At 47.5% G+C, this 17,804-nt stretch overlaps 2 protein-coding genes across 2 annotated transcripts in view; one reads left to right on the top strand and one right to left on the bottom strand.

Annotated features, from left to right (window-relative positions):
- CLU (clusterin) overlaps nt 1-17,804 on the top strand; it is a 212,328-nt gene that overhangs the window by 14,895 nt on the left and 179,629 nt on the right.
- Nucleotides 56-11,088, bottom strand: LOC136044969 (interferon-induced very large GTPase 1-like). Its single transcript, XM_065730542.1, has 2 exons — nt 10,963-11,088; nt 56-8,288 (listed from the first exon to the last, which is right to left on the bottom strand). Exon 2 carries the CDS (start codon nt 8,284-8,286, stop codon nt 985-987), a length of 7,302 nt encoding a protein of 2,433 aa, XP_065586614.1. The 5' UTR covers nt 8,287-8,288; nt 10,963-11,088; the 3' UTR covers nt 56-984.

Raw genomic sequence — 17,804 nt, 5'->3', positions numbered from 1 at the left:
GCCAGGATTTGACAATAATTGTGCCTCAAGTGGAAAGAAAGCATGTGGAGACCAGTCCAGTGCAACTCTACCAGTTTATTAGCAAAAAAGAAAAATGATTATAATGAATCACCAACTCTCCACGAGAATCAACAGCACTGCAGGAACTGTGCAGCAGATCCCTCTGTCCACTGGGACAGGCAGAGCTGGTGAGATGTTCTCCAGACCAGTACCCCATTCCCACCTGCCTTCACAACACAAATGCTAACGTCACACACACTGCTGATGTCTACTGAGGAAGCTGCAGAGATAACTAATTTCCTACGTTGGTTATACAAGGGGCTTTCGCCCATAATTTAAGCACAAACTAAATGCAGTTGGATTGGCTGTGGGATGGAGGGAAGTTCGCTGGGGGACCTGAGTAGGAGCTCAAGAAAGTGTGGGCACATCTTAACATAGGAAGGGTACCTAAAGAATATTGAGTTAAATCACTATCACTGAGCAGAGTACTAAGTTTAGCAAGAAGTGAGCAATAACCCCTAAAAATAAGACAGCTCCCCAGAAGTGTTTACCTGCACTCAGGCATCTTTGTCCTTTCTTTACGTGTGACATGCATTTACTGCAGGGAAACTATTATTGTGCCAATAATTTTCATTTATCTCAACATAGCAGATGATAATTTGGTACTTTCTAGTGCTGCCTTGGTCTAAACTTTGTCTGTATGAATGGTTACTGCAGAAATGTGGGTTGTTTGTTTGTTTGTTTGATTTTTGTTTTTGCTCTAAGACAAAGCTGATGCATTTACGGCAAGAAGGGAAGAAGAGTTTGACTTTGTCATGAAGCGGGGGTAGACCTCATTTTGTCCAGCTTTACAAGTAGTTAGATGCAGTCTTCTTAATGCTGCTAAAGGCTGTAATTGTTCCACCAATCTTTTGTGGATATCCTCATGTTGTGTTCTTCTCAAATGCAAAGCAGTTGCAGATTTTCCTTCATGTTCACCTTAGCCTACCTCAGTTCGTCAAGTGCTTCCTGCTTTGTAATTTTCTGCCATGAATCAGGGATTTTTCCTTTGCCACAAAATTTACCACCGTAGTATTGTTCTAGCTGTGCCCTGAAATGAGACACAAACCATTTCCAGTACTTTTGCATAGATGAATCAGGAAGAATGCTCCAAGTGGAAAAAGGATGTCCTGCATCTCGGTATCTCTTGTAGTCAATCCATGGCTTATCACCGATCTTGAACTTGCAGTTACTGGCAACAAGGCTAGAACAAATATCAATGAGAAGGTTATCAGTTCCATACCATATGAAACTGCCCAAAAATTGTGGACGATGGAAGATAAGCTGGTGGTCTCCATCATGGTTTGTCACAGTGTTTATGCAAACTGCCTTACAAAATGGACACTGTGCCTTGCACCCTGGAAACTGTTCCACCAGTATTGTGTGAGGCTGCTTTTTAAATGACCTCATATCAGCATGAGCAAACTCTTCCTCAAGACGACCTCTCAGGGGAGAGAGTGCTTCTGCCATGGCGTTATTTAGGAACTCTATGTCTGTTATCTCCAGATGTTCAATGCCAACCAGGTCACTCCTGGGCAACCTTAGGACTCCTCCAAGTTCTCTACAGAATTCATCCAGCCAAAGAGAGATCACATTATTTCTATTGCTTCTGTCTTTGACAACTGTGGTTGATGCAGAAACAGCTTTCTGAATGTTTTCACAGTACTGTGTGAGAGTTCTATTTAAGAACATTGCCAGCCGACCGTTCTGACCTAAACAGTATGTCTCAACTCGTGTCTTAATGTAATTCTCCATAGAGTCTGCTGGGAAATTAATGTACTGCTTATATTTTTCAAAATTTTCTTCTTGTGCCAGGTATTTCAGTATGCAGACTTCCAGAAAAGCTCTACTGCGATTAAAATCTGGTATTTCGCTCCTCATATGTTCAGCTATGACAAGAGCTGTCTTGTCATAGATGGCCAGACGAAGACCGGGGGCAATCTTGCTGCATAAAAAATCAGCAAATGCTGTGATAGAAGTGGCTCCTAGGCAGGAAATCTGAAAACATTTGAAGAAATCTTCTCTCTTGCTCTCCAGGTAGATGATTGGATCATTTGCTTTCTCAAAGGCTGCATGCATGTCTTTAAACCTGGCTGCTGCCATTCTGCACAGATACACCGAAAGATCTGTTCTGTAATCATTAGTAAAATCAAATTTTGCACTGCTAGGGATAGTTTTCATACCTTCCTGCACTTCATTCAGTATTTCATGAATAAAAGAGTGACTGTAATCCATTTTGTCCTTTTCCTTCTGGTCAGTGTTTTTCTTCACACGCCGTATGATGCCATCTGTAATGTACTGAATGCTGCTCACATCCGACTCACCAAAACTATAAGAAATAACGCCCCAACGCTTTTTCTTAGATATGTGTCTCTTCTCATCAAATGAAAAGGTGGTCTGTTTGGAAAACTTCCCAATTTGTTCAGCTCGATTAGGCACGTTGAAGTGTTCTAGGAGGACATTTTCTATTTCCACATCAATGTTTACCTCTTCCAGAGGAGGAGCATCAGAAGACACTTCAGCAACCCAGATCATCCAGAGGGAATTAAAGCTGTTTCTCAATTCTTGTTCACTTAATTCCTGGCCTTTAAGAGACAGAGCCAGCTCCCTGCTCTTTTTCAGGAGCTCATTTTCATATTTAGATCTCCTCTCATCGAGTCTACCCCGGTTCTTCTTTAGTTCTAGAAGTTTCTCACACTTCTTCCTAGTTTCATCAAGAAGGGATGTTTTGAGCTCTTTGAGTTTCAGTTCTGTGTTACTTTTCCACTGAATCAGTATCTCACAGTCTCTGTCTTCACTGAAAAACTTCTCCACATCTTTGGTAATGTTATCACTTGTTTCTTTTACCAGGTCTTCAAGCTGTTTGATGGTAACTTTCTCCATCTCTCCATTCCGAACCTGATTGTCCAGTTGCATTTGCAAGTCTAAGATGTGCCTTCTCAATTTCCAGGTCCACTGACTAAATGAGATTTCCAATTTCTTATATGCAGCAATCTCCACTGAGTTCTTGAAGCTAAAAATGAAGTTTTCATTCCTCAAGGCATTCCACAAGTCACTAATACGAACTTTCAAGCTGGACAGCCTCAGAACACTGCCCTGAGATTCCTTCTTGGCAGCTTGGAGGATTTTACTCTTCAATTCCTGGACGTTCTGGCTGTAGCTGGGGTTGGGTGGTGCCATTGGCGGGTTACCCTCCCATAGGTGAGCAAAGTAATGAATGTGGGTGTTCACATCAAAACGGATGACGTCACTGAAGCAGGAGATATCACAGAATTCCTGCTGGGCTGCTGTCACTGTCATTTCATCCAGCTTCTCCTGCAGACGCCTTTGTCCTTCCATGTTCTGTTCCCTTGCCGTTATTTCTCCTACATTTTGATGTACAAACAGGCAGCTTGGGGAAAGCCTGACTTGCTTCATCCTCAGAAAAGCCTGCACAGCTATCTGAAGGATGTCTTGCATTTCTGAAGGATTCTCACCAAAGATGTTGATCAGAGTCATGTTGCCAATGCCAATGACGAAGGTGGCCAGCTCATTGTCATGATTCAGTGAGTGCTTATTGGCCATCTCTATGGCCCGAAGTCCTTCAGTGTCCACAACGAGCATGTAATCAAAGTTCACATCCCGCTGCAGCTTCTCATCCACTTTAATGAGCTGCATAAAAGCACCCCGGGTGCATCTGCCAGCACTGACATTAAACTGGAGACCAAACATGGCATTCAGTAGTGTTGACTTCCCTGTGCTCTGGATGCCAAGCACAGAGAGGACAAAGACTCGCTTGTCACCTAACTTCTCAATTAACCTGTCAAAGATTGCTGCAACCCATTGTAAGGGTACATATGAAGCATCGCCATCCATCAGCTCAATGGGATACCCTGAAACCATCAGATCAGCTGCAATTTCAGGTAGTTTGAGAAAGCATTTATCTCTGGAGTTTGTTGATTGAAGAGCTTCATAAATCTGCCCCACCTCTCTCAAAATATGCTCAAGGCCAATGGATGAATCATTGATTTCATTGGAAAGAGAATCTAACCTTCTTGTCATTAAAGTTTTTGGGTTGTTTTCTTCCTTACTTTTCTTCATTGCCAGGATTTGAGACCATAACTGATGATACTCTCTCTTCAGTTCATCAAGGCGATCTGCGGACAGGTCATCCATGAAGACCTTCATCCACTGCAGGAAGTATTTCTTGGTATGAACTGGCTGTGACCAGAGAAAACAAAGGACTGACTTCATCAGTTGATTGAGGGGGAATGCTTTGTCTAGTTGCTTTCTTCTTATTACAGACTTTTCGTGTTCAATTTGGCTCCGATGATGTTCTATGCTCTTGTTCCTCTTCTCCTGTAAGCGAGTGAGTTCTTTGTCCTTTTTACACCAGTCGTACCACAGTTTTCCTTGAAGAGGCAGTAGCTTTGATTTGATCTCAGACAGCTTCTCTCCCTTCAGCAGCTTCACCAACGCACTTGCCTCTTCTTTGGCTATCACACACGCTTCTGTATCTTCATCGACTATGAAACCATGATGGTGAGCTGTGCCCAGACACATCTCGAGGCTAGAGAGTGTGCTTGAGCCCTCCAGGAGTTCTCGGATTGTTTTTGCCAGCTCATCCATTAATTCTGCTTCATTTCTGTTCTTGATACCTATTCTTATGTTTTGGCTAGATCGGCCAGCTGCAACATTCTCTTTTTCAGTGAAAAGACAAACCAAAGGCCTCTGAGAGTGCCACAGGTCATGTAAAATTTTCCTGCCTTTCTTATCACTCTGATCAGACTCAGAAACGAGAGCCACGTTCACAGCAGAGATCTCCCGCAAGAAGCTCAGCTGCAGCTCATGATCCCTGGCATCTCCATGCAGGTTACAGAAAGCAACACAGTTATCAAAAGTGTCATCGTCGCTACCACGGGGACAATACCAGGAGATCTCCACCACACCTTTCATCAAGAAACAGTCTTTGGTGCTGCCTTTGCAGTGCCGGTGGAAGAAAGTGTCATGTTTTTGTTTGCTCAGCAGAGCGTTGAGGAGCTGAGACTTGGAAGAGGAAGGAGAGCTGCCGATGCGTATGAAGGACACAATGGGCGTCTCTGCCTGATAAATGAGCTTGTTTTTGTAGCTGCTACTTTTTGTTTGCTCTGCTGATTTTGCTTCTCCTTTCCAGCTCTTCTTGATTTGGCTGAGGGACCAGAGGGGGAACTCGATCTGTGAAGTGCACGGGTTGGGTACCAGGAGGGGCAGTGCAAACTGGCAGAAGGCAAGCTTTGATGAAATGTACTGCCTCATGAAATCATTGGCACAATGAAAAACAGCCATCTGGAGGTCCATAGGGTGCACATGGCTCTCCCTGGTTGCAGATTCAGGGGCTCCATTATCCAAATCACTGAGAAAGTCATCAAAGGAATCAGAGGGCTCTTTCTCTGTGGCTTTTGGTGCAGGCATGACTTCTGGCTTACTCTTGTCCTTGCAAGTCAGGTACCTCACGCTGTAGTCCACACACAAGAGCTTTTGCAGGAAGTAAAAAGGCAGTTCACTATCTTTGCTGGGCTGGCTGTCATGTACAGATGTCTTGTGTAAGATGTGGAAGTCTTCTGACCCCATTTTTCTCGGATAGTAACTTTCTAGCCCAAGGCGCTGAAGTAAATTGAAGAACTCTGGGTTTGCACTGGCTTGATTAGTTTTGGATTTGCTGTCATCTGATTTGGGTTTGGATGGACTGTTAGGCCGTGTGCCCTGGAAAGTGTCTTCCATTTCTTTGATTATACTGTGCTCCTTCAGATCGACAGATGTATCCTCCAATTGCCCACTGATGTAGGACTGCAAGTCTTTTTCCAGCTCCTCCCAGTCTTTGAGCACATTCTGTTTCTTGAGGAGATCTTTTATCTCTGTAGACCATGAGTTCTTCATCTTATCTTCCATGAAAAGTAAGCGGTCACTCTTCTGCTCAGGAGACACCACTCTACTTTCAGATGTTATGGTAAGGCCTGTGAAGATCAGGAAGGCCTCGGCTCTGTAAGCATTCTGCTCCTTCAGCCTCTGATAGTCATCATATGCTGTCTGCATTTCCTTGGCCATGAAGTTAATTTCTGGACAACCAAGGAGGTACTGAAAAGTGCTGCCTTCTACTTGGTATCCTATGCTGGTTGTAACTAAGAGCACTAACAGTTCTATGTCTTTCTCTGCCCTCTTCTGCAGATATTGGAGCAAAGAATAAACAGCCAGGCTTATATTCTGAGTGGCTTTGATCTTTGCTTCGTGAATGTCAGATACAGAGGTGGCTGGTGAGTAGGTGACTTCCTGAATGTGCTTCTTCATTTGCAGCAGTGTCTTGATGAGGTCCTCAATCTCAGAAACATTGGGAGTTTTGGGAAATGTGTGCTCAGTGTAGAAAATCCATTGCATAATGAAGGATGCCTTGGGAAAGTCCTTAACAGAATAGATGTGAGGATCCAGCAGGCTCTGCAGCAGAGATTTGATATAGGTGATGTTTTCTGAAGGTGATTTTTGGCAAAACAGAACGGTATTCAGCAGGAACTCCTGCAGTGCCTTATCTGACAGGCATATGTTGATCCAGACACTGGGATTTTTTACTTTTTCATTCAGAGCCTGTTTGAGCTCTATCAGCATGAGCAATTTCCTTTCATCTGCAGTCACCTCCCAGGTATTCACATGCTCCAGAAAAGCTCTGGCCTCTTCCATGGCACTGGCCAGTTCCTCTCCAAACACTGTGCCAACTCTGTGATTCGTTAGTGCTCCATAGGCAGCCCTGAGACTGCTGCTCATTTGATAGGCAGACTTAAAATCGCTCCTGTGGTTGGACAGGATTATGTCCCACACTGGGATCAGCTGAAAGCCCCTGTCAATAACAAACCAAGTTGTGTTATCAGCCACAAGCCCGCTCTTCCACTGGGCAAGGGAATCTGCCCCTGCTGGACCTCCTGTGTTGGTCACAGAGAGCTGAATTGCTGTGTGGCTGCTGCCTCTATCGCCTCTCCCAAGTGATGCCTGCGAGCTGGATTTTGAAACGTCCACATTCACTCCTGCACTGACTGCAAAGCCACTGAAGCTCTCTGTGACAAAGCAGTTTAGTGCTGCAGATGCTTGTTGCTTCATCTCTTCCCTTTGCTCTGCCCTGAATCCTTCGGAAGATGCTTTCCACCAGAATATGCCCCCAAAGTGGAGGGGCCCCTGGTTGACATGGGACCCAAACCTGCTAAAGAAGCTGGCACACTTGCTCTTCATCATGTTGAGCTTGTCTGCCTCCTGGGTGCTGTTCAGAAGGTGCTCAATGTATTGCAGCTCCCTCAGGGCCCCATCCGAGAGGTGAAGCTGGTCCTTTTGGAAGTAGCAGGAGGCCAGAGGGATGTAATTGTACTTGGTGGTACAAATGTAGGTCTGCTCTGAATGTGAGTGGTGAGTGTCTTCCTTCTGTGAGGACCTGCTGAAATCTACACCTCCTTCAACACTGAAGCCCCAAAACCCGGCTTTGGCAGAAACGCTTAGGCTGAACCCCAGCTGCTCGATGGACTTGGTGAAATTGGCTTCTGCTGCAGAGGAGGAGAACTCCTTCCTCTCAAGCAGTGACCCTTGCTCCGGACCTGCAAGCTTGAAGCCGCTGGGGACTCTGATGAGCTGCTCTCGTTTTGCCAGCACATCTGCCAGGCTATTGGTTTGGTAAATGCCCTGCAGAGCCAGCCCTCCTGACGCCCTCCTCAGGACCTCCTCGTCTGAGACATTCTCACTCCTGCCCATGGACATCTCCTGCTGTTCCAGTTGCTTCTGGATGCTTGCAAGCACATCTACCAAGGCCTTCTCTGGTGGTGCCCAGTACTCTCTGGGAATGTCCATGGCTTGCCATAGTGCCTCCACTTTCTGTCTGATCATTTCCTTGCTCTGGCTGTGGCTGTGATGCATTTCTTTCAGCTCCTGCAGGGCTAGCTTGGCTGCTTCTTGCCTCTGCTTCATCATCTCCAGGCGCTGCTTCTGCAGCTCCTCAATGGTTGCTTTGTTGTCTGTAAGGCCCAGAAGCTTTTGGATTGCCGTCTTCTCCCAGGGGTATTGTACCTCACACTCCAGCTTCAGATAGTCTTCATATTGCAGATGTTTCAAAGCTTCTTTTGATTTAACACCTAGCACCTCCAGCAGCTTGGGGAGCCAGTATTCTCCATCCAGTCCTTCCCCCTGCAAAGTTTCTGCCAGCAGTTGTTTAGCAAGATGTGCCTTTTCCAAATCATCTGCTCTCTCCTCCTGTGAATCCATGGCTGTGGAAGAGGTAAAGAGACATCTGGTTAAGGCACATTAGAAGAGGCCACCACTGCCCCTTCTCTTGGAAGAGGCCTCTCCACAGCTCCGAGGAATCTTACCACCCAGCTGCTGGAACCCATCCTTGGGCACCCCAGAAACAGACAGATATGGACAGGCACATAAACACACCATGGACTTGGCTACACAACCAACCATGACAGGGCACTGCCTGCAGCAGCACCCATGTGCATCCACCAAACCGGTCTCACTTGTCACTGGCACTTCTTCCTTGCAGCGCACAGACATGAGTGGGACTGCACAGGGACAGATAGGAAAGGAGTTAATCAGGAGGCAGGACAGAGAGCTATGACCAAGGCTGGGCTTGCTTAGACAAGTGATCTGCCACTGGTCTCATGACAGCAGTCCCTTTTGCACCCTTTTCTGCCTATTCCTCAGTCTTGGTTCCCTTCCGCTTCCTTTCAACATTGCTCCACAGGCTGTTCTCAAATATCTTAAAATATCCTGTTCCCTCTGGTTAACCCAAGTTGACCGTGTCTGGAGCAGGACCCAGCATGTTCTATCACCCATGAAATAGCCATTGGAGAATTTGGGTCTGCAGTGTCTGAGGTACGGACTCAGATGTGAATGATCCAAAATGTTTGTGGTAACGAATAGATCACTCAAATTATTCAGAAAATGATGTTTGGGAAGATGAGTGGAGATTTGTCCAGTATAAGCAGCCATAGCAGCTTGTAAAGTGAGTGAATACACAAGCATCCAATCTAAACCTCTTTAAGTAGTGGATATGTAGATGCGTATCAGGGTCAGAAGCTTATAAAGTTTGTAGATGATGTCGACCTCAATGTATTAGCATTGCAAACATCTGCACATGCCGTGTGATCTCACTCAAGATGATTCCAGGTAGAATAGTAGCTCTCTACCTGCAGTACGGCTGCAGCAGGGGGCAGTCATGGGCAGCGGGGCAGCAGCTTCCAGCAGAGTGGGGAAGGAGATTTGTTGGGCCTCACAACTCTCTGGTGGCAGTGGCTTGAAGCCCTCGAAGAATGATGTGTGAACTGTGAGAGGAGGAAGGGGAAAAGATGGGCTGCTGGGAGTGCCTGCCTGAAAAGAGGGACCCAGTGCCACTGCTGCCTCTGTGCAACCCAAGGAGGAATTCTGCCACAGACAGGTTGTGGCAATGGTGATGAGCAATGGGATATGATGTAGCATGCTTTCAGGGGGGCTGTCGATGAAGACCTTATATGTCCCATCTGCAGTGAGGTCCTGGAGGAGCCAGTTCAGGCTGCTCTCTGAGAGCACTCTTTCTGTAATGCCTGCATCACCCAGTGCGCTGCTGATGGTCGCCCACATCCACCCTGGCCTGCAAATTATCTGTGATATGCTCTTGAAGCTGCAGATCACTTGCAACAACACTATTTTTGGCTGTACAGCAGTAGTGCAGCTCTACAACATGATATGTTGCATGAATGACTGAGAGCACAACCCCAAGCACCCAGTGCTCAAGGAACAGCTGATGGTTAATGTTTGGAACATGGCCACAGGACATTGAGAATATCCCTTACGACGGATAACTTGTGTCATGGATATGTTTGTGTTTCCACAGGGACTGGCCCTAGGTGGGTTCTGGCGCTATACATTCAGCCTCATCTCAAGGCAGAGAATAGCATCCATCCATCCTGGAAAGGAATCCCATGCAGAGTCATGGCCCTTGTATGGGAACTGTTGAATCATGAGCTGAAACACCAGTTGATTGCCTGAGGCAAGCACTGAGTCAATGACAGGAACACAGGTGAAGGCAATTCACCTGTGTGACCAGAAGAGATTGAGTCTGACTCCATCCACATCTGCTAGACCTCATTTAAAGGCTAAACTCTACTGGGGAAGGATCTCTTTCTATAGATTGCTCCTTTGGAGTTTTCTAATGTGTGCCTAGGGCACAGGTGAGCAATTTCCCTTATTTTGATTGTCCTTTCTATCATGATTATCTTTCTAACTATACCAGCTGTAGGGTGTCTCAGCTAGAATGCTACTGGGCATTATTCATTCTGTTAACCATACAGCCCTACGTTATAAAATGATTAATTCTCTTTCATCTCTCTCATCAGGATTTAAAATATGACCATGCATCCCTCAAGACAAAGGCACACCCTGCAGACCCAGGAGAGAATAATAGCAGGAGAGAGGCTTTGGTGGGAGACAGAGGAGAAGTGCACCTTGAAGCAGGGGCTGCCCTGATGGCACTCCCTACTGCATCCACTGCTGGCATGTTCCTTCTCTCTCCTTTTTGGTGGCTTGCCATCTCTCAAGGTTTGCAAAGTTACAGTGCACCTGCTCAAGGAGTTTCTGCTTCATGCTTATGGGGATAATCTAAAATGTGACAGCATAATAAAACCTGCAACCTCTGTGCTGCACTGAGGGCATACTTTGCTTGCCTTTGCTCCTGAGACATCCAGACAGGAGATATATATAATATACGTTGAAGATTCTCTCTGATCAGTTACAGGTGCACACAGAATGGGACCTTCTGGGATTCTTTTCCAGCTTGCAGGAACTTGGGCCATGGGCCCAACATATTCATTCTCAACGCTGCAAGCGTTTTCTCAGCTAAGCCCTGTCCATCCAGTTGATGAGGAAAAACACTAAATGGATTTGTAGTCTCCGTCATCTCACCTCACAGCAGGTGCTCCTAGTGGTGTGACACTTGGTTTTCCAGAGGACACAGGGCACCAGGGAACCTGGCCCAAGCAAGGCAGCACAGAGTTGCTTGTCAGGCCTGGCAGACAAGGCAGGGTTGTGAAGAAGTTGAGGACTGCTCCAAGAATTTGGGCAGAAAAGCAGGAGGAAAGGCCCAGAATCCTAAGGGATAAAAACAGAAGCTCAGGAAATGGCAGTCATGGTTGCAGGAGATTCATTCCAAGCAGAGGTGAAGGCCAGCCCTTCTCATGCCCCAGTGAGACTTGCACAGGGCCATGGTAGATGTGCCCTACAGGAGCTGTAGGAGTGTGAATACCAAAGGTGTGGTGTTGGAGGACGCTTGAGTCCAGAGGATGGAGAGCAAGCTGGGGCAGAGGAAGGCAAGAGGGTCTCAGGGAAACCCCAAGCATCCTAGGGTTCTGTGAGAGCTCTGCAATGGACTCTGCTCCACAGCCTCCCTGGCTCTAACTCAGGACTCTGGACCTCGCTTCACCCTTGCATTGCGATTCCCTTGCCTGTCCTCCTTGAACTTTCCTCCCTGCCATGCTCAGTCCCCGATAAGGCTGCTGAGACTTTTGTACTTCCTTCCCTTCCCCATTCCTTCCTACAACCAGCTGCAGCCATTCCAATTGCAGCCCCCCATTGCACAGCCCCTTTGCCCTCTGCCACCCTGCTGGTCCCCCTCAGTCCAGCACCATAAAGCACCAAGCAGAGGATCAAGGGGCTCCCAGTGGGTATGAGTGCCCCTGCCCCAACCTGGGCACTGCAGCCAGGCCCTACCTGCCCTTCTGGTGCTCCGCAGCCCGAGTGCTTTCCACGCCCGGTTCTGACCCTGCTCTTACACAGCCCGCAGCCTCTGCACAGCTGCAGCTTCCTGCTGGGGGCATGGGAAGCATTTCTGCTGCCTGAAGCCACATGTGAAAGTGAAACTTGGCAGCTGATGGAAAACGGAGCTGGTGACTGGATCTCTTTGGATAGGATTGTGCAAACAGCTCCATATCCATGTGACAGCACAACCACCAAACCCAGCTCTTCAGGAGATTGGGATGTCCAAAGAAATCCTGAAACCATCAGCGATCAGCTCAGGGAGTTTGAGCAGTGCAGAGAAAGCCCCAGGGCTGGAGCAGGACAAGCACAGCAGCTCCTGACAAGAGGAACTGAGCCCCTTCTCTTTCCTTTTAGTGGTTTTGCAACTAGACCAGCTCAGCATGGGAACTGAGGTCGTTGGACCTCATGGGTCATTGAAATGTTTACAGCGTTCAGGACAACCTGGGCAGAGCTCAGAAAAAGGGCCATGCAGACGCTGCGTGGCCTGGAGCAGCTCTGCCGGGAGGAGAGCTGAGAGAGCTGGGGCTGCTCGGCCCAGAGCAGGGAAGGCTCAGGGGGATCCCACCACAGCCATAAATCCCCACAGGAGCTGCATGGGGACAGAGCTGGGCTCTGCTCAGCACTGCCCAGGCAGCCCAGGGGCACTGTGCACAGCCTGGAGTCCAGGAGCTGCCCATCAGCAGCACTGACTGCTGTGCTGGGTGGCTGCTGGAGCCCTGGCACAGGCAGCTGTGGCGTATCTTCTATTGGGTGATCTCCCACATCCCTTGGTCCTGATGCTGGGCATCCTGCTCTGGGCAGCCCTTCAAGGGGCAGGCAGGGACCAGAGGGACCCAAAGATAGCTACCTCAGCCCCATGCACCCTGGGGTTCTGTGAACCCTACAGGCTCTTTGTCACCGAGACCACAAGTGTGCTGGGAGCTCCCTGGTTGTTGGTTCCTGCCAATAGGTCACAAAGGCGTCACCTCTCAGCATCCTCCATCCTCAGGAGAGGTCTGGAAGCCAGCTGAACCAGTAAGAATCAATTCCTGAGCTTAGGAGTATCGCTGGGCATTGTGCTCTAAAAACAAGTGATCCCAAGAAGCACTTTCAGTTTCACAAGAGCCTGAGCCTCTTCCAAGAAAGACTCTTATTTCTGAGAAGCACTGAAGCCAGGCACGGATCATGAGGAGACATGAAAGAATTTGTAACCCCGTCCCAAAGCTGTGCATGGAGCAGGGGCTGGGAGAGCGGAGGACAGGACGCTGTTTGCTGCCTCCAACATCAGGTAGATCCTGAGGTCATGGCCCCAAACCACAGCCTCCCCATCGCCAATGAGTGCCGAGGCCAGGGGATGGTAATGACATGAGATTGTTCCAAGATTGTCCCAGAGGGGTGCACCCTGTGACACGCAGCCAGCACTGCTGCACTGAGCCCTTAATGCAGGAATGAATGCAGCACGCCCGCATGCAGAGCTGAGCCATAGGACTGCAGGGCTCTGTGTTGGGCTCTGCTCCACAGCCCCCCTGATTCCAACTCAGGACTCTGCTCCCCAATTCACCCTAGCACTGTCTTTCCCTACCTGTACTCCCTGTACTCCCACCCTTGCCATGCTCAGCCCCTGATCTGGGTATGGAGTTCTTTGTGCTTCCCTTCCCCGCACGTCCCTGCCCCCAGCTGCAGCAATTGCAGTCACAGACACTTCACCCCCTACCACTATCCCCTCTTTTCTGCTGGTCCCTCTCATCCCAGCACCGCAACATGAAGCTCCAAGCAGAGGACCAAGGGGCTCCCAGTGGGTGTGAGTTCCTCTGCCCAACCCAGGCACTGCAGCCAGGCCCTACCTGCCCTTCTGGTGCTCCGCAGCCCTCCTGAGTGCTTTTTGATCCCAGCTGTGACTCTGCTCTTAAATAGCCTGAACTTCGGAGGTTTATTGGTCATTGTTCCCTGAAAGGAAGTGATCCTGAAGCACTTTCAGTTTCACAAAGGCCTGAGCCTCTTCCAAGAATGGCTTCTCTGCTTCCCAGAAATCAGAGCCTGGCATGGATGTTGAGGAAAAATGAAGGCGGATGGCCCTAATAGCAGGGAGCGAGCTCTGGGAGCATTCCTGTACGTGTGCATCCCCCATTAAGTGGCTGCCAGGCAAATCAAAAGGCAATTCACCTTTGTGAACAGAAGGGATGGATTCTGACTGCACCTCTGCTAGACCCCGTTTAAGGGCTGAATATTGCTGGGGAAGGATCTCTTTCTATAGATTGCTCCTTTGGAGTTTTCTAATGTGCACCTAGGGCACAGGTGAATATTTTCCTTTATTTTGATTGTCTCTTTCTATCACAATTATCTTTCTAACTATACCAGCTGTTCTGTATCTTGACTACAGGACGATTTGACATTATTCATTCTGTTAACCATACAGCCCTGCGTTATAAAATGATTGACTCTCTTTCATCCCACTCACCAGGATTTAAAATATGACCATGCATCCCTCAAGACAAAGGCACACCCTGCAGACCCAGGAGAGAACAAAAGCAGGAGAGAGGCTTTGGTGGGAGACAGAGGAGAAGTGCACCTTGAAGCAGGGGCTGCCCTGATGGCACTCCCTACTGCATCCACTGCTGGCATGTTCCTTCTCTCTCCTTTTTGGTGGCTTGCCATCTCTCAAGGTTTGCAAAGTTACAGTGCACCTGCTCAAGGAGTTTCTGCTTCATGCTTATGGGGATAATCTAAAATGTGACAGCATAATAAAACCTGCGACCTCTGTGCTGCACTGAGGGCATACTTTGCTTGCCTTTGCTCCTGAGACATCCAGACAGGAGATATATATAATATACGTTGAAGATTCTCTCTGATCAGTTACAGGTGCACACAGAATGGGACCTTCTGGGATTCTTTTCCAGCTTGCAGGAACTTGGGCCATGGGCCCAACATATTCATTCTCAACGCTGCAAGCGTTTTCTCAGCTAAGCCCTGTCCATCCAGTTGATGAGGAAAAACACTAAATGGATTTGTAGTCTCCGTCATCTCACCTCACAGCAGGTGCTCCTAGTGGTGTGACACTTGGTTTTCCAGAGGACACAGGGCACCAGGGAACCTGGCCCAAGCAAGGCAGCACAGAGTTGCTTGTCAGGCCTGGCAGACAAGGCAGGGTTGTGAAGAAGTTGAGGACTGCTCCAAGAATTTGGGCAGAAAAGCAGGAGGAAAGGCCCAGAATCCAAAAGTCACAAAGGCGTCACCTCTCAGCATCCTCCATCCTCAGGAGAGGACTGGTAGCCAGCTGTGCCAGTAAGAATCAATTCCTGAGCTTAGGAGTATCGCTGGGCATTGTGCTCTAAAAACAAGTGATCCCAAGAAGCACTTTCAGTTTCACAAGAGCCTGAGCCTCTTCCAAGAAAGACTCTTATTTCTGAGAAGCACTGAAGCCAGGCACGGATCATGAGGAGACATGAAAGTATTCGCGAGGTGAGTCAGCCCCCTGCCCTGTCACTATAGGATGCTTCTGCCAGTCTTTACTGGTGAGGCTTATTTCTGCCTGCAACACAGATGATTCCTGAGAGCCCTCAGTCGCTCCAGAAATATAAATCAATTCTGTCCCTTTATAAACCAAGGGCATCGGAGTGCACTCAACACCAGTGTCCACCTTATATTTTTGTGTCTCTGATGTGCCAGGCCATCTAATCCACACAATCCAATACACTCTATTATCCCTTTCCCCCCCCCCCAGCTGGGGGCAGGGCCCTTCTATTGCTTATCCGTGGTAATGGGAGCGATTTCATTGGTGGTTGATCTGTGCTGTAATTCTCTCACCCATGCTCACAGTGCAGGAGCAGGTTGGATGTGCCATTTCTTCATGTCCTCTCCACTTGCACATAAGAAACACCACAGGGCCACACATGACATGGAGTTACTGCTATGATTTGCTTGAGCAGGGAGGCGGTTGCCTTTGAAAGCTGAGACTTTCATCAATTTGATCAGCTCCTCCAGCAGATTCTTTGGATCATCCTGGTCTTCCTTGGGCACTTCTGGTATTGCCATGGGTACATCCCGATTAATCACTAGGGACAACACCTGCAGTATGCCTTCCTGTGTCTTCTTCAGTTTATCTAGTAGTTTTTTCTGCTACCATTGATCCAGCTGAAATGGAAGTGTCCAATGGTGGGAGTTTTTGTTCAAAGTTTTGAATTGTAAGAATCAGTTCAAAAACTGGAGGTCTTCTGTTTTGGTCCTCGTATCTATGGAACGTTGTTACTAGTGTACTGGTGTACCTCTTCAGTGCTGTTCTTGAGAGCTTCTGACATATATCAGGTGCAGTTCTCACTCCATTGGGATCTTAGTCCTGGTGGATCGTTAGGAACAAACATGGGATCATACAGCATTTCTACCACAGCTATTTCTCTGAAATATTGGATGCCTTTCTCCACAGTATCCCATCTTCTCATCTTAGGATCCAGATCGTTCTTTTAGGGATATCTTTCCTTTACAGCTACTAACATTCATTCCCAGAGGGTGGTGACTCCATTCAGACATCTACTAATCCATCTGTCAATAGCTGGGTCTTGGGCAATGTTTCCTAATTGGCAAGCTTTGTTACCATCTAGGGACACACTGCTGGCACTGTTGTCCCAACACTGCAGCAACCAGGTGACAATAGTTTCATCTGAGTGCTGTACAAACTCCTTTCTTGAGCCTTGGATTTCAGACATCCTCAGGGGTCGACGAATAGTGGCAACAGTGACTTCCTCATCATCACTCTCTTCTCCATGTCTCCCACTTTTCTTAGTTGCCTTTCTCAGTTGTCATTTGCTCGAGCAGAAGGACACCTTCTTTTAATAGCTGAGATACTGGATGATGCACGTCAGAAGGAAGCCAATTTGATCAGCCCCTCCAGTAGGCTGTCTTGATAATTCTGATTGTCATCAGGTTCATCACTTTCATCATGATGAAGCACAGTAGACAGTCCATCCTTTATATCTTCTTAAGAATTCAGTATTCAATCCAGTCATTTTTGAAATGGCTGAAACACAAGCTTGTAGAGGGGTTAAATGTAGCTCAAAGTCATGAAGTGTACTAATCAGTTCATTTAAAAGGGGTCTTCTTTCCCCTCTGCCGTATGTTGTCTCTAATGTACCGGTGTACTTTTCTGGTGCAGTTCTTGTGAATTTACACCACGTATTTGGTGTACACCTGACTCTCTCAGGATCATGCTCTTGTTTTGGATCATCAGGAATGAATGCAGGTTCATGTAACATTTCCACCATGACACATTCTCTCAAATAATTTATACTTTTTTCCACAGTAGTCCATTTCTTCATCTCAGGCATCAAACCAACATTGAAGGGGTATTTTTCCTTTACAGCTAATAGCATCTACTTCCAAATAGTGAAGGCCTCATCCTGACAGCTACTAATACCTCTGTGGCTGAGTCTTTACCAATGCTACCCAGTTTGTGAGCTTCTCAACTATCTAGCAACACACTGTTGGTCCCATTGTCCCAACAGCAAAGTAACCAGGTGAAAATGGGTTTATTAGTATGAAAGTATTAGCCATGAAAAGTCTTTTCTTGAACCTTGAATTTCAGTCATTTTCAGATATCGAATAGTAATGGTGACAATGTCTTCCTCACCTTCTTCTCTTCTAGCTCTCCTTGGCACTGGCAACCGTGATCTTGTTGAGGGCCCAACCCTGGATCTCTTTCCTCTCTTACAGTATCTTCTTCCTCTTTCTTCTGTTCTAAATGAAGTGACACCCATTTCAATTTCCATCCTCTTACAGGGGCAACTGACATCGTTTCTGGTGCCTCCTGTGATTGATCAGGTTGCTCAGTTTTGGTGCTCCTTCTCTCCCGCTCAGCTCATAGACTGTCTTGTTCGGTTTGGAGGATGTCACATTGAGATTGGAGTTTGCATTGTTCAGTTTGGAGACTGTCTAACTTGGATTGGAGGTTGTCTCGCTCAGTTTGGAGAGTGTCCCATTCAGACTGGAGACTATCTAGGTTGCATTGGAGGGAGCGTTGC

This window comes from Cyrtonyx montezumae, unplaced genomic scaffold, assembly GCF_038088225.1.
Source record: "Cyrtonyx montezumae isolate F1298 unplaced genomic scaffold, pur_monq_1.0 scaffold_13, whole genome shotgun sequence".
Lineage (NCBI taxonomy): Eukaryota > Metazoa > Chordata > Aves > Galliformes > Odontophoridae > Cyrtonyx > Cyrtonyx montezumae.
This window is presented reverse-complemented; position numbering and strand designations above follow the sequence as displayed.